Source organism: Chiroxiphia lanceolata, chromosome 14 (genome assembly GCF_009829145.1).
Source record: "Chiroxiphia lanceolata isolate bChiLan1 chromosome 14, bChiLan1.pri, whole genome shotgun sequence".
In the NCBI taxonomy this organism is placed as follows: Eukaryota; Metazoa; Chordata; class Aves; order Passeriformes; family Pipridae; genus Chiroxiphia; species Chiroxiphia lanceolata.
In genome coordinates this window covers 996,062-1,017,595 of record NC_045650.1, presented here as the reverse complement: position 1 = coordinate 1,017,595, position 21,534 = coordinate 996,062, and the positions used below count along the sequence as shown (strand labels likewise).

Genomic DNA, 21,534 nt, shown 5'->3' with positions numbered 1-21,534 from the left:
CCCCTTGCCCATGTGCTTTTGGGTGGATGTTGAGTTAAACTGGGAAGAGTGTTTTTGCCTCTCAGCTTTCTCTGTGTGAACTGTACTCTTTTGGAGCATCAGTTGAACATACACCTGACTTTAGGCCAATACGGGGCCCTAGAAAATCAAGTTTTGGCATTTGTATTTCAAGAGTTAAGTTCACTCACACAAGTATAAACCTAAAGAAACACCCAGAGACAGTTTATTTTATATAATAGCAGCTCTGACTATTGACTGCAGCATTCCAGATTGAATTTCAGCTTTCTGCCTCCCCCTTCTTTGAGTCTTACAGCATTCACAGACATTCTTCTTTTATCCTCAAATTTTCCATGCTTCCTGTCAGCTCCAAGCTGTTTTTTATTTTACTTTACTTCTGAAGTGGAACTGCACTGGTTAATTTGTTTTGGTGCTTAAGGAAAAAGATACCACCTCTGCATTTCTCATCTGAAAACTGGTGGGAGGGACTCAAAAATCAGCTTTTTTCTTTCTTTCTTTCTTTTTTTTTTTAACCCTTTTCAAGCAAACCAGGCTCGTCTTTTACAAGTTGTGCATGTCGAAGATGCTTGCATTGCACTTCTGGTTGGATTTATGGAGTCTTTGGAAAGTGGTTTAAAGTCCTCAGAGCACTGTGTGGTTCTGGCTGCAGCTTGTACTTTGTTTGGGCTTCACTGGTGGGGTCCATCCCTAAGGCCCCCACAGCACAAAACTGCTTTGGGGATGGGATTGGGTGGTTTCTGATCTCCTCTAAGTTTTACACTTGGCACGGGCAGGAATCCCACTCCTTCCATCACATCCTGTTCCTTTTCCATCCTGCCCACTTGCTCTGCTCAGTGGGTTTTCCATCATGGCCATGGTACATGTGCCTACACAGACCTTCCCTTCCCAGACTGCCAAAGATTCAAGAGACTTGCTTTCCTTTGAGTTGGGAATAAAAGCACTTGTGGAGGGGTTGCAGCAGCCAAATCCCTTTGGATACCCCATTTAATGCCACATCCTAGTTCTCTGGTTGTGGTTTAAAGCGTTTGTCCCTCCTTGGAAAGCCTCGTTGCTTCCATTCTCCTGCCTCTGCCTTCAGTGGAGCCACCAAAAAGGAAAGACATGAGCCATGACAAAGGCCCTGGGCTCGGAGTCGGCACAGGTCTCTGGCTGGGATGAATGCACTCATTGGAATATATATTTTTAATACAGAGATATCAGAGCGTGTTCGTGGATGAAAAGACGTCGTATTTAAATTTCAAGGGTCATATCGTCCGTTGAGCCAGAAGTCAGATAAAAGTGCATTCATAACTTTATTCTGCCATAAAAGAGCCCGATGAGGTAAAACTACAAAAATCCTTAGGTTAAAAAAAAAATCCTTACATTATTAGAAAGGCATTTTTACAGATAAGGGAAGAATGGCATAACTCACAATAATTCTAACAATAATTGCTTTAAACTCTGTGTAATCTTCTGCCTTCCCTTGGCATGGACAGTGACAAAAAGACTGCTGGGTTTTTAAAATCAGCTGTAACTTTCTGTCTCTGGAGCAGAAGTGCAGCTCAGGTGTGTGTAAGCTCAGGCACCACGGGGGGGATGCTTCGTTTCTTTAAGAATCTTATTTTTCTGTTAATTTTTTTCAATGTTAATGGGAACATTTTTATTAGGCTTGTTTTGTTTTTTAATAACCTTGTCAGGTTTGAGAGGCAGTATCCAGGTAACGGTATGAATACGAGGAGGGAAGAGTGGATGGGTTGGGTTTTTCAAACGTACTCTTGTACCTCTTCCAGCTGCTGCAGAGGGGAGTGTGTTTACCTCTCCCTTCCATCCACATCACCACGTTAATTGGATCCAGGAGGGAAGGACTGCACGCTCGTGGGAAGGGCATGTGCTGCTTCCCAAAGGAGCAGTCGGGAAAAGTCACCACCAAATGCTGGGAGAAGGGGAGCGGGGTGGCAAACCCGAGCAGACCTGCGAGGGTAGTAACCCCTCTCTCTTTCTCTTGCTTTCCTCCCTCCCTCTTCCTTATTCCCCCCAGAGTCACACGCCCTGGGTGGCAATGAGAGGCCTTGCAGCGAGGCCACGGTGCCGTTCCCAGCCCTGACCGCGGCGCCAAGGGAAAACCACGCGTGCCACCGAGCCCCGCCGGCCAAGAAGCCCTGCCTGCTGAGCCCCCCGTCGCCGCTGCGGCTCACGGATGTCCCCGAGCACACCTCGGATGACTCCTCTGCCCACGCCATCTCCCTCACGTCCTGCGTGACCAAGGGCATGAGCTCCTGGTCGCTGCCGGGCGACTGCGAGAAGGCTCCGTTCACCATGATGGAGCCCGGAGGAATGTCGGCGCTGACGGGAGACTGCCTGATGCAGCCGAGCCGGACCTGTCTGGGCTGCTTTATTGAATCCAAGGACGGCATTGATGCAGAGCCGGGAATAAGCTTGAAAGTGGGGGATATAAATAGGGATTATGACACCTGTTCAGTCTCTGATATAGGGATTCACTGCATGAGCACAGGAGAAACCATGAGATATGGGGATCAACTGCTTTCAGACCAGCTTTTAAGCTTCCCTATGCATAAATCGAGGGCAGCGGACAAAAGAGATGCAGAAAAATCTGACAGTGATTCAGAGGACCCCACTCAGAAAAATTATTACGAGGGATTACTATTAGACAAATGCAATGGTGAGGAACCTTTACTAACAAATCCCAACCAGGAATGGGGCTATTTTGAATCTTTCATTAGTGAAAGTAAAATTGAGCTGCTTGACCTCTGCTCCAAAAATGAGCTTTCTGTGAATCTGTTTTCTGAGGAAGACGTGGATAATTACATGTTCGACGATGATGATTCCACCTTGGGAAGTGATGTCTGCTCCCTAAAGATTAGATACGAATCTTTCCAGGACAACGTGCGGGAGAAGACCACCACCCTACAGGAGGATGCCCAGTTCAACTTCTTCCCCAGCGTGTTCAGCAACTGCACCAAAAGGGACAGCAGGAGCACCCTGAAAAGGGGGCCCAGCGGTGCCACTGACCCCTCTCAATTCAAATCTGAGGAAGGCATCATCTGGGGGGAGGAGGAGGAGGATGGCGAGGAAGAGGACGGCGAGGAGGAGGAGAAAGCTGCCTTAAATAAATCTTGCAACAGCACAGAGATGGTGCAGTACGTGGGCTCTAAGAGGAGCCACTTCTTGGACTCGGTGAATTCCACGGAGGACTCCGGGGAGTTCAGTGATGACAGCACTTGCACGGAGTCCTCCTATGACGTACTGCGGGACATCAAGGACTGCAGCCGGTACCTGGCCCGGGACCACTCTGGCTCCTTCATCCAGCAGAACTACGGGTTGCGGGCAAAGAGGAAAGTGCGGTACAGCGATGACTACCTGTACGATGTGGACTCCATCGAGAATGAGAAGATCCTGGACAAGAAGGAGTGGCTCCCGGACGGGCCCAAGGAGGAGGACGATGACGAGTGGTGCCCCAAGAAACGGCGAAAAGTCTCTCGCAAGGAACCCCCTGTGATCATCAAGTACATCATCATTAACAGGTTTAAAGGGGAGAAGCATATGCTGGTGAAGCTCAGCAAAGTGGATGCCAACGAGACAACTGTTACTCTGAACGAGGAGCTGCTCAGCAAATACAAGAAGCTGGCCCCACTGAAGGGCTTCTGGCAGGAGAGGCAGCAGAGCCGGCTGGATTTGCTCAGATCGTCTCTCTACCACAAACAGAATTTCTATCTTAACGGCTCAGATGCTTCATTCCTCCCTCACCCACGGAAGCGAAAATGCAAGCTAGCAAACAGGCACCGGATTCAAAGAATTAAAGCCATCGAGCAGTCAGTGAACAAGCTGGGCTCTTGCTCCTCTGATCACAAGCAGCCTTGCAGCAGTAAGGAGGACGTGGGCCTGAAAGGGCTGCCGGCGTTAGCCATCGCCACCCCCAGCTGTGCCAATGGATTACACGTCCACGACATCACGGGCATCGCCACCGTGAAATGCAAATCGCAGGAACGGGAGCACAAGGGGACGGAAAGGAAAGTGCTCCGCAGGATCAAATTCAAAAGTGAGGCCAGGTTAAAGTGCAAGAAGATCAAAGCTGCTACCAGTACAGTGGAGGACTCCCCAGCGCTGGAAAACCAGGACCCTGCAGCGCGTCTGAAGGACGAAAACAGTCCCTGTGCTTCAGACAGCTCCCATCTCCCGGAGTGCCACGAGGATAAGGTTGCTAAAAATTCTCCTTTCCTACCATCCACCTCCTCTTCAGACAAGCCTCTGCCATCTGCTAATATCACCACCAATGTACCCCTGATCCCCGGAGGGTATCTGCAGACGTTGTTAGATGCTTCGGATTTGTCGAGCAACACGGGTATCCCGTACTTCGCCCAGCACCCCTCCGAGCAGCCGCAGCACCCGCTCCCCAGCATCGTCCGGCCAGAGAAGCCCTTCCCGGCCCTGCAGCCGGCACAGAGCTGTGTGCTCTCCCCGCCCTCTGAGTCGGAGCTGCAGCAGTCGCCCGGCCACTTGGAGATGGAGCAGAGCAGCTTCGGCAGCCTGTGGCCGGCCAAGGCCGGCAGTGACCGCCAGGACTTCCCCGGTGACCTGCCGGAGGCAGCCGGGCTGCCGGGCGAGTTCGGCAGCGGCGGCACCCCAGGCACGGACGGGCTCCCTGCCTCTGGATACACTCAAGTCAATCTGAATAGCGGCAAATTGCTATACCAAAAAAATTACATGCCGGATAGCCAACAAGTGCAGTCTGATGATTCTTATCAGTCATGTCATTTTAATAATGGAGAGGGGCGCTTTCATTTCCAACGAGGTACACTAAGTACAGATGATGGCAGGCTCATTAGTTTTGATTCAGTGGGTTCATTGTCAGTTAGTTCTAGTAATTACAGTTCTTTAAGTTTAAAGTCTTGTGAAAAGGACGGCGAGGATGATATTAATGATGATTTCTTGGCCCACTGCAGTCCCAAGTTAGTGATCCAGCAGAGCATAGATGAAATCACCCCTTTGAAGGAGTCCACAGACCTTTTAGACATTTCCAACTTCACGCCTGATAGGTTCCGCCAGTCGTCACTTTCGGAGATGTCCCCTCCAGACACTCCCAACCTGTCCCCGCAGATAGCTGGCTCCGATGCCAAGCCTCTGGGCACCCTGAAGGGCTTTCAGGAGAGCCCCCAGCCTGCCCTCAACAGCTCCGAGAAGGTCAAGTGGAACTGTGGAGTCCTACAGACCGAGGATCAGGCAGATAATGGGTTTGCTTTAAATAATCACCAGTTCCAGTTCCATATGTTCAACGATGAAGATTCTGTCAGCCTTCTCGAAAAGAGTCCATGCTTGTCAACATTTAATGAGCCATCTGGTCAAATTAGCACCAATAGCAAAGTGTCAAAATCGAAGAGGAAAAGTTCATCCAGCAAGAATGTGGGTACAAACCAAAGCTCTTCCCAGAAAGCCACCCGGAAAAAATCGCCCAAAACCAACAAAGGAACCGATAAGCCACAAGGGAAGAACTCCAGGCAGGCGCCGAAATCCACCAGGAAAGGGAAAAATGCGGTGGGAGTCAACGGTGAGAAGGTTCCAGCTGTTGGTGGCAGGGCAGTCCCTCAGCTGAGCACGGTGGCCCTGGCCACCAAGGGCCTGGCTGAGGGCACTCAGCACTGTGGCCCAGCCGGAGTGAAGCTGGGCAAGCACAATGGGCTCTCTGGAGAGTGGCCACTGGGAAAAGAGGGGGGCACGGGCTGGTCAGAACCCAGCCTGGGCAATGCCACCAGCCTCCTGGACGATGATCAGAGGGAGTTTGAGGAACCTTCCAACATCCTGTCCAACATCGCGTCGGGAATGGCCGATGTCCAGAGGTTTATGATGGCCTCCATCGAGCCCTTGTGGGGGCCTGTCAGCCACAACAGTGTTCCAGACATATTCCGGTCACCAGAGTCCAACAGCCTGAAACTGAAAACTCTTAAAATTTTGGCAGGGACGTCCCAAGAGTCGAAGAAGAAGGCGAACGGTGGCTCGCCGGGGGCAGCGAAGAACCACAAGTCAAACAACAAGGGCTCAAGCAAAAACAGCAAAGCTGCAACCTGCGACTCCAGTCGCCCCAACTGCTCGACCGGGTTCACCACGGACATTCACGCTCCCTTTTTTGATAAAAACTATAGTAACCTGAGCACTTTAGGCAATAATGGACCTACCCATAAAAAACTCTACCGTCATAAATCCAGTTCGAAATCACTGCGGGATGAGAACTGTAAAATCAAGCGGATGGACCGCGAACAGCCCCACAAGGACCCACCCGTGACAGCTGCTTTTGAGAAACTGAGGTAATGCTGCACCAAACTGGCTGGAATGCCCCTAACCTCCCTCCCACCTGCTAGGCCCGTTGTTCCTCAGTTTTTCCTTCCTGAAAGCAAAAGTTGCATGAAAAAAAAAAAAGACATTCCCCTTTTACAGTTTTGGTTGGTTTTGGTTTTGGGGTTGGTTTCTTTTTTTTGTTTGTTTGGTTGGTTTTTTATTATTATTTTTAAATGCATGAAAATACTTATGACTTGCAAGCTACCTAAAAGAATGACCAATTTTCTGGCTTGGCTGGGGTTAAAAAAACTAACAAGGCTACTCTTTTCTGCTGTTTGGCTTCTTCAGTTTTTAATTACTTATTTATTGGGGAAAAACAAAAACAAAGAAAAAAACATGATTACATGCTCTTTTTAATGATTTTGACGAGGAAAGACTTTTTTTTTTTTTTTGGAACATTTTGTAAAAAATAAACCACAAAAAAAAAAAAAGAGGTTCTGCATCCAAAAGCCAAGATCTCGAAACTTTACTTTGCAAATGAGAACTCGTTCCTAATTGAGCTTCACGTGGCAATTTTTGAGTGCTTTCTGGCCCCCTCTGCTGTTGTATCTCCTAACCTGCATCATCTAAAGCTGCATCTTCTCTACCCGCCCGCCTTTAGCGCATTCGCTCCGTCGTGGTGACTCCAGACGAGCTAACTAAGATGGCATCAAATGTTTGATTTTTTCCTGCAGGGAATCGGACTCCATTCTTCTTAAAGCAGAAACAACATTTTTGGGGTTTCCTGTATTTGAAGAAGAGACTCCCTTTTCTAGAAAGACGGTTGATGTTTGGTTCTTTTCTTACCATTTCTTTTTCAGTTGGGTTTGTTTTTTTTCCCGTCGGTTCCTTTTCGAAATCTGCCTTGTGGTCTGTTGAAATGTAAGTGCTGAAATGAAGAGTTTGAAATTGTGGGAATTTTATTATTTGAAAGCAAACCTAATCTGGTATTCTCTGTGAAAGACTGTTTTAAAAGTCATACTGTTGTACAGTAGTTTATGCACTATTACCCACAGCAACAAAAAATTGTGCCAAACTATGAACAAGTGACTGTATTGTATATATTTTTACTTCTCTATCAACATTGGGTTGTGAGTGTTTTCTGCAGCTATGCCTTTTGGTTTTACTAGAAACATTCCAGTTGTTAAGTACTAACCACCCCCCTTCGAAAGCACCTGTAACTCACGATGAAAACGATCTTGTTCACTGATACAACTTACCAAAAGTTTTATGGACATGACTAAAAGTGTGCCAAATTTACTTACCTCATTTCATGGATTCACCCTGTGGTTTAAAGCTCATAAAGGGAAAAAAAAAAAAAAAAAAAAAAAAAAAAAGAGAAAAAGCTAAAAAAAAGGGGGGGGGGAGGAAAAAGGAACTTTGAAACCGATGCTGGGAAATGGTAACATCCTCTCTTTGAAACCACGAGCGGATAAACTTAATAGTGAAATGTTGAGTTGAATTCTAGGAGAGAGTTGCAATGGTGGAGGAGTTCAGAAAACCACTGACGGTAAGTTTGCCAGGAACTCAAGTGTCTGCATCTAGAGACTACAGAACAGCTGCTTTTCAAGTATCTGTTTTCTTAAAGCAAAACCTGTAGCTGAAGATCATTTGAAATGCAAAGTTACATTGCTAATTCTTTGTATCTCAGTTTTATATATTTTATAAGAACCTGGGATAAATTCTAAAATAGGTATAAAAACAGAACTAATACATTTCATACATTGATTGCTATTTACTTTTCCTTTGAGTAGTTTCTTAAACATTTTCGATGCAGAGCCTGTCAGAAGCGCTCTCCCATCATAGCTTTGGTGTTTCCTCAGTGTCAAACCTTGCGATGCCAATATAGTTTGAACTTTCAAAAGCAAAGTAATTCATTTTAAATACAACTCCTAACCTTTTCTTTGACTCAGTTCATAAAAAAAAACAACCAATGGAGCTATTTGTGATCTCACCAATCAGGGCCGGATCATCCATGACTGGACTTTCTTAAAACAGCATTAAGTATTGAATGCTAAATGTATTCTCAAAAGGCCTTATTTGTAACCCTACTCACCACACCCTTGCCCTCCATGAGAATAACGAACCCAACCAATATCTATTTTCCTTGTGCAACTGAGAGCCTGTGAGTTTTGCTGCTGATTTCTTACGAAAAACCTTGATATGCAAGAGCCCTGCGAACTGGGAGTGATTGGGAGCAGAGGGATGCGAGGCTTGGACTGATATGCAATAGAAAACTGATGAGGAAGAGGAGCCTTAATAAAGCAGTGAGACAGATCACGTCGCCAATGTGGTTGTGAGCAGAGATGGTGTCCCACGAGAGCAGGACTAGGCTCAGGTTTCCTTACTAGGAGGTTTGTTTCCGCCCACGTACAAGGCAAAGCAGCAGAATTGGTTGAAGTTAGTTTAGCAAAAAAACAAGAGCGAGCACTCGTAATCAAAGTGGAGATGCAGAGTGTTGTTTTGAATCAAAATGTTTCCAGCGCTTGCAGGTCTTAAGGTCTTGAGGTGTAGCTGAGGTTCAGCTCTGTGATCCCAAAGAGAACAGCTCAGCAGTTGTGTTGTGCTTTATTTAACAGATGAAAGAAAGAACTCTGAAAAAAAATAGTATTTGGAAGCCCCATCCTTTAAGTTCATTTTTTTCTTGGAATAAATGCTGGCGTTGCCCGGAGTGAGTTGCTCTGGATGAGAGTGGTCCCTGGGGTATCCCACCCCAGCTCTGGCTTCAGGAGGGAGATCCAGAAGATGCTCAGGATTTATTTTGGAGACAAGAGCTGAGGTAGGGCTCCATCCCTGGGTGCTGGGCTTGCCTGCAGCCATCACGCTCTCCCCACTTCCCCAGCAGCTCTTTTCTATTCGTAGGCTCATCAGATACTACAAGCTCCAGTCACTGCTGTGGTGTTGGCACATCCCTTTTTTTCAGCGTTCGTCCCACGTGCTGCAGGATGAGGGGCTGGCAGCTCCCTTCTTTGAGATGTTCTGGCTGCTGCTTTTATGGAGACAGGTCAAGTCCAGGGCTGGGATGTGGCACAGACCTTCTTTTTCACCCAAAACCATCATTTGAAAGCACATTTCACCTGGCCTGCACTGTGCTTGTTATGCTTAATGTTATGAATATGGGACTTGTAATAAAACACCTTGTACAGGACTGGATAGCAATATTTATTGCATTTGAGAAGTGTGCAATAGGGCATGAAGATCAGGCATAGAACATATCGACTATTTTATATTTCTCGGCGATCCATGAAAACCCAGCTCGGTGTTTCAGGATGATGGTAGTCACAAATACCAGCTGCCTTGTTGCTCTCTCTTTTATTCCCGCCACTCTGATTTCACTGCCATCTTTGGTGGTCATCCCATCTCCACCCCAAAAATCTCTGTTAAACAGCCTGGGTCCCTCATGGTGTGGCACTGGCCCTTCCCGGGGTTTGACGAAGTCATCCCTCTGCTACTTGACCTCAAAATTTGGAAATTGTCCTGAGCCAACCATTTACCCTCTTCCCTTTTGATCTTTGTGGGATATTTGGGTTGAAAGGGTCCTTTAAAGGTCATTTAGTCCAACCCCCCTGTAATGAACAGGGACATCTTTGACTAGACCAGGTTCCTCAGAGCTCTGTGTGACTGACCTTGAATGCTCCCAGGGCCATCTCTGGCATTCACAGCTTCTCTGGGCAACCTGTGCCAGTGTTTCACCACCCTCATAAAAAATTTCTTTCTCAGGTCCTTCTCGGCAGGGCTGCTCTCAATCCCTTCATCCCCCAGCCTGTGTGGATCCCAGGGATTGCCCCATCCCTGCTGCAGCACCTCTTATTTGGCCGTCTTGAACCTCGTGAGTTTCACATGGGCCCCCTTCTCAAGCTTGGCCAGGTTCCTCTGGTTGTCACTCTGTCCCTCAGGTGTGTCAACAACACTGCTCGGCTTGGTGTCATCTGCACACTTGCTGAGGGTGACTCGTTCCCACTGTCTGCATCATTGGTGAAGATCCTGAACAGTACTGGTCCCAGTATGGACCCCTGAGGGACACCACTGGTCACTAATATCCATTGGACATTGAGCTGTTGAGATGTGATCATCCAACCAATTCCTCGTCTTCTGAACAGTCCATCCATCAAACTCATCTCTCTCCAGTTTAGAAAGAAGGGTGCTATGGGAGACTGTTTAAAGGCCTTACAGAAGTCCAGATAAATGACAGCTGTAGCACTTCCCTTGTCCACTGATGGAGTCACCCCTATCAGAGAAGGCCACTGGGTTGGACAGGCAGGACTTGCCTGTGGTGAAGCTGTACAGGATGTCCCAAATCACCTCCTTGTCCTCCAGGAGCCTCAGCAGAGCTTCTGGGAGGGTCTGTTCCATGATCCTTCCAGGCACAGAGGTGAGGCTGACAAGTCGGTCGTTCACAGGGTCCTACTTTTTATACTTGTTCAAAATGGATGCAATGTTTTGCTTTTCCCATTCTCCATGACTTCACCTGTCATGACTTTTTAGATACCATGGAGAGCTACTTGGCAGCTGCATCAGCCAGTTGCCTCGGGACTGTGGGATGCACCTCATCAGGTTCCATAGACTTATGTACGTTCAGGTTCTTCAGGTTGTCACAAACTTGATCTTCTCTCACAATGGGAGGGACTTTGCTCTTGCAGTCCCTGTCCTGTGGTTCATCCACTCAAGGATGGTGGGAAGAGAGGTTGCCTCAGCCTTCTCATCTATTGGTACCCATTTGCCAGTCACGTTACACCTTCTTTGACCCTTCCTTTTCAGTCTGTAGAAGCCCTTCTTGTTATTCTTTACATCTCATGCCAAGTTCAGCTCCATCCGCACCTTGGCCTTCCACACCCCATCCCTACACAACCTGGAAGCATCCCAATACTCTTCCCAGGATACCTGTCCCTGCTCCCACTGCCTGTGCATTTCCTCTTGCCCTTCAGTTGGGACCAGCAGGTCCTGACTCAGCCATGCCAGTCTCTTGCCTTCCTTGCCCAATTTCTTACACCTGGGGACTGAGAGCCCTTGTGCTCTATGGAAAACATCCTGAAAGATCTGCCAGCTCTGTTCTGCTCCCTTGTCCCTGGGAGCAGTTTCCCAGGGGATCCTATTGACTAACTCCTCAAAGAGCTGGAAGTGTGTTTTCCTAGAATTAATCACCACCTGCCTATCGCTACCTCAAGGTTTTCATCACTCCCCACCTTTGCCTTGTCCCTTACTGTACAGGCTCTTATTTTCCATTTGCCTTTCTTGGTGCATTTTTGTTTCTCGTGGCGCAGCTCACAGCTGGGGCAGGACTGGGAGGTGGGTCCCATCCATCCCTGCCCACCACCCCCACACCCCAGGGCTCCCTGTGCCTGCCTGCAATGGCTCCCCTCTCGGCCCATCCTCTTGCCTGCTCCCAGTGAAACTTCCATCCTTCTCACACCTTCAAGCTGGGCTCCTGGCTGGGGCAACAAAGCCAAGCCACACAAAAGATGTTTATTCTGCAGCATCTTTTCTACTTTATCTCATTCCACTTCTACTCCAATGTGTCCCACCAAGCACTGGTGTGGGCAGTGCTGCTCTCCTGGGTTTGGGGGGCTTAAAATTGGCAGTGACATTAAGAAGCAGGAACCATCTGCTTCCAAAGCATGGTCATAAAGTCTGTCCAAGAGGAGAACAACACAGGGCAGCACAGCTTGAGCCCTTGGCTCTTGCCCACCTCGGAGCTGGAGCAGGAGCTGCCTGAGAGCAGGGGAAGGTGGCACTCCCCGCTGTCCCACGGGGTGTGGTTCTCCCGGGGTCTGGGAAAGGATCCGTTCTCTGTGCCGGGCAGAGATGTCCTGCAGAACAAAACCCTGCAGCAGCTGAGCAGGAGCCGGCTCACCCCACGGCCATCGTTTGCTGGACACACTTGCGTAGAGAGGTTTTGTAAATAGAAAAATATCACTGATGGGGATCCAATAAAAACCTATTGGGTTTTTATTTAAAAAAATAATCTTACCAGGTTTACATCTTGCTTTTCTTTTTCTAAGCATAAGAGGGTGGATGTTTTTGAAAAATGTCTTGAGAATAATGACTTGCAGACCAGAGGTAGCCAGGCATTTTGGGAGGAGGACAAGGAGGAGGAGGAGAAGGAGGGCAGGGGCAGCCACAGGGCTGTCCCATCCACACTGTGCCATCTGACTGCTCGGAAAGGAAAAGCCAAGGCTGGCTCAGCCTGGCCGTGGTTGCTTTGAGAAACCATTGTTGCTCTGTTTGCTCTTTTAAAAAGTCAGGATTGCTGTTAATTTTTTGGCATTATGGCTCAAATGAGCCATGAACCAAAATAAAGATGTTTGAAGCATCGTCATCCTTTACCTGCTGGACCACGTTCTTTCCCTAAGCTCCCAGTCTAGCAAAGCACTTAGGTGAGAGCTTGCTCCTGGGGCTCCGGCTCCACAAGTGCTTTCCTGGATGGCTGGTGATGTCAAATCCCAAGAAAAACTCCCTTGAAGTCAGTGTAGGTGAGAAGAGATTCAGGTGCGTGGACTTCGGTTGGTGCAGGATCAGGCCCTCGATCTTTTCTCAACTCGATGTGTTGGATTTGCCTGTGCAGCTCCCAGGGGGTCCAGTGGAGGTTGCAGGTTCAAGCCGCTGACATCTGTCTGAGAATGTGCCTCTTTAGCTCTTCAGCGTGTGAAATAATGCAAAAAAAAAAAAAAAAAAAAGAAAAATATATAAAATAAACAAAGTACAATGTCTGTGGTAGAAGCAAGGCTTTTCAAATCTGTTTCTCAGGTAAACAAGTGACACTAATGACAGTGGAGTAACAGCCATCTAAGGGAATTGGGATGTGAAGCAGGAGGATTCCCTCCATCTCGCAGGATGCTTGGGTTGCCAGACATGTTTACTGAGCCTTTAAACACTTGGTGCAAAAGGAAACAAGAAATCAAATTGGTCTTTTCACTACCCTTCGCTAGCTAGACAGACAGACGTCCACTTCAAAAGCACAAAGGGAAGACTTAAACCTAGGCTAAACCACACACACACAACAAAGAAACCAAGGTACCGGTGAAACTCCTTTTGTCTCTTACTCCCGGTGGGAAGCAGGGTAGAAATCCAAGGAGCTGCTCTGTTCCGCTGCCCCGGCGCTGGCCGGGCGCCTCGACTGCTGCCTCCAGAGATGTGAATGTACTGCTCCTTGAGTCCCTTCCATAGAACTAGAGGCACCTCGTTAGGAAGTTGCTCCTGTTTTATGGTGCTAAAGAAAACTTTTATCCCCCCCTTGAGCATTTAAGAACTATTAAATGGCCCTTTTTATGAATGTAACATATCCATTTCTGTTCCACATTTTACACTGCAATTTTAACATGTTTGGAAATTATTTGCCTTTTTTCTTTTAGAATAAGCTTTATAAATATTCTGTAGAGTCAATTGAAGTATAATTCTTAAGGATCACTCTAAGACGCCTACAAAATCTTGTATATTTTTAAGTGTGCCAATTTGTAAAATATTTTGTAAGTGTATATTTTTCTTAGAAAAGTGCTGTGAAGTGTTTGTATGTGTGAGGTTTCCCTTTTTTTGCACCTTCGGGTGTTAATAAAAGGATGTATACTTAAAAGTTTCTGGTTTTAAAAACCAAAATACAAAGAAAAAAATTAAACTTTTGTTGGGAATTTTGTAATAAAAAGAAATGTTGTGAAAGAGTGTAGTGATATTGTGTAAAGGAAACTGGAAAATTTGTGAGCGCTTTGCTGTTTTATAGATCCTCTTGTAAATTATTCTTGTAATATTTTGGGTTTTGTTGTTCTTGTTGCAAAGGTTTTAAATATTTGTGACTGACTCTGTATGGTGAAAACGTCATATTGTTAACTTGCTGAGTTTTGTTATATTGTTTATGGAATAAATAAAAAAATTAAAAATCTCATTTTAAGATTATGTATGAAGAAGAAATTAAAACTGCCATTTATTGAATATTAGGAATTGGTTTTTAATTGAGAAATGGAAACTTCAAGTCAACACAGAATTAACACTTTGCCTTCCCAGGGCGCAGAGATGGGTTTGGGCTTGTCGGAAGGGGAGGCTCTTCCCAGCCCCCTGTGCTGGGGGAGTGGATTCCCCATCCTGGCAGAATTCCAGCAGTGCCAGGAAGCACCCCCAGAGTGGCCTTTCCCTGGGAAGGAGCAGGTGGGTGCAGTGAAATGCCACTGTCTTCATCTTCTTATAGAAAAGGCATAAAAATTACTTGTTTTAAAAATGACTGTTCCTTTCATCAGCCCTCAATGCTGGTAGCAACAGTGTGGAGGCAGGAGAGGCATTAGTTCAGGTTGGGGTGTTCCAAGCCCTGCCAGCAGAAAGCAGGACATGGACACCGTGTTCAGCAGCTGGATCCCTTGGCAAGGGGCTGGGAAATGATCCCCCAAAGCAGAGCTGGTATCTCAGACACAAGCTGCCTGTTCCCAGGAGGGTGTCAGATGAGCAAAACAGGGCACAGGATTTCAGTGCTTCTGCCAGTCATGCAGATCCCTGTGTCTTCACAGAATCCCAGAATGTGCTGAGCTGGAAGGGACCCACAAGAACCATCGAGTCCAACCCTCAGCTCTGCACAGGCCCAAGAGTCACCCCCTGTGCCCCAGAGGATCATCCAAACCCTCCTGGAGCTCTGGCAGCCTTGGGGCTGTGCCCACTGCCCTGGGGAGCCTGGGCAGTGCCCAACCAGCCTCTGGGGGAAGAACCTTTCCCTGAGATCCAACCTGAACCTGCCCTGACACAGCTCCAGCCATTCCCTGGGTGCTGTCCCTGGTCCCCCCAGAGCAGAGCTCAGTCCCTGCCCCTCCTCTGCCCCTGCCCAGGCAGTTGGAACTGCACTGAGGTCTCCCCTCAGTCTCCTCTGCTCCAGCTGAACACACCAAGTGCCCTCAGTGTCCTCACACGGCTTCAAATCAACATCCTGCACCATCCTCGTTGCCTCCTTTGGACACTCTCTAACAGTTTAATAACACCTCATGTAAGATGTTGGGAGCCAGAGCAGCGAGTGGGGCGAGTGCTGGGGGGGTGCTGTTGGCCAGGGAAGCCCGTGGGCAGCTCAGCTTAAGGACTGAACCTGATGTGGTGCTAGAAGGGTTTGCTCACCAGTAAGTAAAACTTGTAGAGGGACTGGTCAAGCCCATGGCCACCAAACCCGTCTGGTCTATCCTATATGGCATCAATCCCATGACTGGAAATAGTTCCAGCTCCATAGTGCAAGTCTTGGGGACAGATTTTTTAGCAGGTCCTGTTGCCATAGGACAAGGGATGATGGTTTTAAACTGAAAGAGGGTAGATTCACACTAGATCTAAGGAAGAAATTTTTTACAGTGGGGGTGGGGAGGCCCTGGCACAGGTTGCCCAGAGAAGCTTGGGCTGCCCCATCCCTGGAAGTGTCTAAGGCCACGGTGATCAGGGCTTTGAGAAACCTGGAAGGCTGATGTTTCTCTGAGTTATTACTGCAGGTTGTCTCCAAAATCAGGGTTATGTTGCTCAGAAACATTCCTTGGGGACCCTGTTGCAATCTTATGCTTTCTGCAGGGAGACTCAGCACTGGCACAATCCTGGGCTGGCCCAGCCAGTGAGGCTGCGATGTGGCAGGTCTGTAGTTGGAGTGAGTGGTACCAAAACACACTTAATTAACAGTAGAGCCTTCATATACCTGAGTAATGCCGCAGAAAGGGCCTGTTAAATGCATTTGTGTTGATCTAGGGCATTTATATTATAAGCACATATACTTAAAACACTCATAACTTCTGGATGAACTGTCATCCCTCGCTCCGTACAGCCCAGTGACTTTTCCTTGTGAGTGAAAGCAGAGTCAGAATTTAATTAGGATGTAATTTAATACCACTGGCTTCTCCATCTTTCCAGTGGGAGCTGCTCTCTGGCTGGCAATGGCTGGACAGGGACAAACCTGCCCTGTGTGACACCAGTCTTGCCTCAGCATCTCTTGGGTTGACCTTGCATCCCGAAGCAGCAATACAATTTTGCAGCCAATTTCATAGGATGGTTTAGAACACCTTCACCTCCACTCAGGAGCTGAGCTTTCTCTATATATTTGCTTGTTTGGTTTTTGCTTTAATTTAATGCACCTCTTGCTGCTGAGCACGCCAGGGGAGGATTTGCAATATGCTACAGTGTGAGAGAAGCAGCAATGGGAAAAATGATCCATCAGCACCCAAACTTTGTTTAACTGCCCAGTGAGCTTAGCAAAACCCCTCAGAAAGGGTCAGAAGTGCCAGTCAGCAGGCCCAGGCTGCACCCCAAGGGCTCACTTTATGCAGTGTTTAGGGATAGTGTAGATCCAGTCTGAAGGGAGATGCTGCAGCCCCAGCACTGCTGAGCATTTCAGTTTGTGTGCCGTGCTGACACCTTGGCTGGATTTCTCACCTCCCATTTCCAAAGAAAGAGAGCCTGGGTGGCCTGCAGCACCATTTTTCTCCTTGCTGGGTCTTTCCTTGACTTGGTAACATCACATCTCAAGGACTCAAAAGGTTTCTTCCCAAGTCTTGCTTGTGGGCTGGTGTCTGTCTCGCTAACGAAACCTTCACACTGCACCACCACCCCCGTGCCACTGGCTCTCCTGGGTTTCTTGGCTGAAACAGGTTAGCACAATGTGGGAACATTCCCATAAAATTACCTGGTGCTGCAGCATTTGCAGGCTGGAGGCCTCTAGGGCTTAAATTGTGGATGCATTTTCTGTCTTCATGCAAGAAAGTCAATAGAAAAAAACAGTGAATAGCTTCATTTTGGGTATTCATAAGTGTTTCTCTTCAATATATTTCAAACTTAGAAGTATATTTAACTTCCCCAAAGTCAACACAGAGACCAAGCCTGCCCCAAATCTCAGATGTAAGCTCTGCAAGCCATGCAAAACCCAGCAGCCATGCTGGGTCTGTCCTTTCTCTCCTCCCCCCCCCCTCCCGTGGCACTGCCATGGCCCCGGCACAGCTGATCACCTTCCACTGGCAACATCCCATTCAAGAGGATTTTTACACCTCACAAAATGCCAGGTGTGAACTGTCAGAACAGGTGCCATGTGCTTTATGTTAATAAACACCCACAGGCTCCCCCTCCAATTTTTTATGGGATTACACCTATAGCAGCAGCTTTTGCTTTGCAAATATACTTTGTGTTGCAGCGAAAGCATTGGTTCAATAAAGCACTTAAGCATACACTTTATCTTAAGCATGTTGGAGATTACATTCCTCTTTAGCAAAGCATTTAAGTATGTGCTTAATTTAAGGATTTAATTAAGGATTTTAACTGTAGACTTCAGTATGTGCTTACCTGCTTGGCTGAATATGAGTGAGATTACTACATGCTGAAGATTTCTACATAAAGTGACTAATTCTGTCTGAATGAAGATGTTACATTGTTCTCACACAAGGCAGTTAAAATATAAATAGGAAAAAGGCAAGTGGCAGTTAACTACATTCTTCCAGCTGAAAGTAGCATCCACGACCAAATCTGAGTTGATTAAAATCTAATATTATTAGTTATAACCTCTAAAGTGGCATTACAGATCAACAGAAAGCAGCACCTTAAAAATGAGTCTCCAGCTCATAAGCTTTAATTACAAGAAGGGAAGGATTAAGCCACCCTCTCCCTCTCATCGGTGACAGCAACCTTGAAATGGAAGTGGCCACCAACTAATGGGCTGTGGTGTCATTTCCCCAACCATTACAGGGTGTAGGCTGATTTCCTAAGGAAAGAGAATTTCTGCAATTGCATTGCCAGCCTGTCTTTTGGACCATCTCCATAGCTTTTGAACTCTGACAAATTTAATCTAATTGAGAAAAATAAAAGGATTCCAAAGATAAACAAGCTCCAACAAGTTGAATGCAAAACAAGTAACTGGTTTTCTTTTTCTCCAGTAGCATTTGCTGTCACTGGAGAGCTTTCTCCATCCCAGGACTGGGACAGTGTTCTGGTTTTGGCTGGGATGGAGTTCATTTTCTTGAGTTCATTCTTGACAGTGCAGGGTTGCGTTTTGGACTTGTGCTGAAAAGTGTTTTTGCTATTGCTGAGCAGCATCAAGGCCTTTCCTGCTGCTCCTACCAGTGAGGAGGCTGGGGGTGCACAAGGAGCTGAGAGGAGACAAAGCCAGCACAGCTGACTCCAACTGACCCAAGGGATACCTCAGACCATGTGGCATCATGCTCAGCATAAAGGTGTGGGAAGAGAAGGAAGCGGGGATTGAAAATTGGCTCCTGCATTTCTTGCTCCACAGCTGTCTCTGAAGCTCACAAGCTGCCACACGCTCAGAAGACATCCATGTCTGCAATCTCACCAGAATGATTGGTTAGGGTGTTTAGTTTATTGCATGCCTGGAAAGTGTGTAGGATTTGTGAGGCCACACCTCGAGTCCTGTGTCCAGTTCATTCACCCTCAATTCAAGAAGGACATTGAGGGGCTGGAGTGTGTCCAGAGAAGGGCAAAGGAGCTAGGGAAGGGTCTGGAGAGTCAGTCACATGAGGAATGGCTGAAGGAGCTGGGAGGGCTTAGCCTGGAGAAAAGGAGGGTCAGGGGGGACATTATTGCTCTCTGCCACTCCCTGGAAGGAGGTTGTAGCAATGTGAGGGTCAGGCTCTTCTCCCAGGCAACCAGTGACAGGACATGAGGACAGAGCCTCCAACTGTGCAGGGGAAGGTTCAGGTTGGGCATCAGGAAGAATTTCTTCACTGCAAGAGTGGTCAGGCCTTGGCAGGGGCTGCCCAGGGAGGTGGTGGAGTCCCCATCCCTGGAGGTGTACAAGGAAGGACTGGACGTGGCACTCAGTGTTCTGGGCAGGGTGACAAGGTGGGGATCAGGCACAGGTTGGACTCAATGGTCTTGGAGGTCTTTTCCAACCTTAATGACTTTGTGATTTCAACACTCAGCAGTGATACCCCTCAGAAGCCCAGCAGTCCCTGTGCTTTACTGCTGTGCTGGTTTGAAAGTTAACCAGCAGAGGAAACCAAGCCAACTCAAAGAGAGAGATTACAAGTCAGAATAACAATTTAATAAAATAATACAATAAGTACGACCACACAGACAAGCAACAGGCACTAACCCACAAAGCCCAAATGTACAACCCAGCACCCCGGGGCGCAAACAAAGCGGTGCTACCTGGGCCCCCCCTTGAGTCCAAAACAAAGGGAGAGGGGAAAAACCTGCTGGTGGGAGAGCTGCTGCAGTCCAACCAAAAGTGGTAATTGTAGTCCGGCCGAGGGTGGTGGTGAGCTGCAGGTTGAGAGCAATGAGCTGCGGTCCTCCTCTGGATCCCACGAGTGGTCCCAAAAGGTTCCAAAACTCCAGGTTTATATACTCTCCAGTTCAGGTGGGAATGTTCAGTCCTCCCCTCAGAGCGGGGAATTCCATAAAAGGGCGTTTAGTCCTTCCCTCAGAGCGGGGAATTCCATAAAAGGGTATGAGGGTGCTCATTCCATAAAAGGGTATGAGGGTGCTCAGGAACATTCCCCCCCCCCCCCCCCTCGCAGGCCTCTACTGACAACAGTTTCTGGGAAATGGCATGGAGGGCTATAGAATACACAGTTTGGGCTATACCCATTCAGTGATGAATCGGTCCCAGCTGTTCTAACCAGGACAACTGCTAAAAGCAGCCAAACACCCTTGTCATTGCTTTGCTGGCAGCAGCCAACAGACAAACAAGGAGGGTGTAGTGACCCACAGCTGCTGCCCATGGGCAGAGGAGAAGGTGGCTCTGGCTGTGCCAAAGTACCTGAGATGAGAGACCAGAGAGACACCTGATCCTGCTGGGATGGGATGGCAGAGCTTCATGGTCAGCCCTCGTGAGCTGCAGTGACCACCATGAGCAACGTTCAGGACAGTGGCTGGGAAATGGGTCACAGATGGGAGATCAGGCACTGGGTAAGAAGTAAGCTCATAAAAAATGGTGAGGAAGAGGAAGCTTCTGCTTGTCCAGGTAATGGTTTTCTGAGGGGAATCCTGTATATTGGCAAGACAAGCTGAAATCCAGCCCTTTGTTGGTGCTTTCCCTTCACCCTGGGGCTCCCTGCCCAGTTCAGAGGAGGAGCATGTGTGTGGCCATCCTGCCCATGGCTCAGGCAGCCTCAGCTTTAACCACACTGTGCAGAGGCGAAGGCTGAGGCACCATGTGGCACTCTTAGGTCTGCCCTTAGGCTGCTCAAAGCTGAGAGTGCCAAAATTGAGGTCTTTTTGTCTTTTTGTGTGATATCTCAAGGTATCACAAGCCCTGACTGGATTTTTCTTTTAAAGTTTGTATGTTGAGCAATCTTAAAATGCAGAAGGGGAAGTGATTGCCATCCAGAGAGACCAGCCAGCAGATATATCGACAGGGCACCCAGTCAAGAGCCTTTCCTGCAGATGAGTCACCCAGGGAGACAACCCAGGCAGCCAAAATGACATCACAGGTGCTTATTGGTCTCTCTCACTGGGACAGAAGGATTTAAACAAGTGACTTTCTGTGGAATTTTATGTCTTGCATCTCTTTGTTTTCCACATGAAGCACAAGAGATGCTTCTACTTCTCCTTGTCTATACCTGCACCTTTTTTTCTTTACCCTCAGATTTCATTCAGAGATCTTTTAGACTCCATGATTATGCAAGACTAAGCTTCCAGCCTTTTAATGGAAATAACAACAGGGGCAGCTTCAGAGAGCAAATCCACTTGCCGAGAGAAAAGTACTTAAGGGATGTGTTCTCCGGAGCACAAGGTATCTTATAGCTCGTTTGTGGGGCAGAAGTGCCTCGAGAACGGTAGCTGTAAGTTGGCAGAGTGGGGGGGGGAAGGAGAAGGGAAGGTTTGGGAGGGGAAGGGCAGGAGAGAGGTGGGAGGGAAGGGGAGGGGAGGGAAGGTTTGGAAAGGTTTGGGAAGGTTTGGGAAGGTTTGGGAAGGTTTGGGAAGGGAAGATTTGGGAAGGGAAGGTTTGGGAAGGTTTGGGAAGGGAAGGAATGGGAAGGGAAAGTTTGGGAAGGTTTGGGAAGGTTTGGGAAGGGAAGGTTTGGGAAGGTTTGGGAAGGGAAGGTTTGGGAAGGGAAGGTTTGGGAAGGTGTGGGAAGGTTTGGGAAGGGAAGGTTTGGGAAGGGAAGGGAAGGGAAGGGAAGGTTTGGAAAGGATTGGGAAGGTTTGGGAAGGTTTGGGAAGGTTTGGGAAGGGAAGGTTTGGGAAGGGAAGGTTTGGGAACGTTTGGGAAGGTTTGGGAAGGGAAGGTTTGGGAAGGTTTGGGAAGGTTTGGGAAGGTTTGGGAAG

At 47.8% G+C, this 21,534-nt stretch overlaps 1 protein-coding gene across 3 annotated transcripts in view; it reads left to right on the top strand.

Moving 5' to 3' along the window:
- The window catches only part of NEXMIF (neurite extension and migration factor), a 173,705-nt gene extending 159,461 nt beyond the window's left edge, over positions 1-14,244 (top strand). For 2 of the 3 annotated variants that reach the window (XM_032702060.1, XM_032702061.1), the window contains exon 4: positions 2,036-6,684. In XM_032702060.1, the coding sequence (XP_032557951.1) occupies positions 2,036-6,318 (4,283 nt within the window). In that variant the 3' untranslated portion in view covers positions 6,319-6,684. Of the gene's footprint in view, positions 1-2,035 lie in introns of all 3 variants that reach the window. The other variant, XM_032702059.1, reaches the window with a different exon arrangement.
- The last annotated feature ends 7,290 nt before the right edge of the window (positions 14,245-21,534 follow it).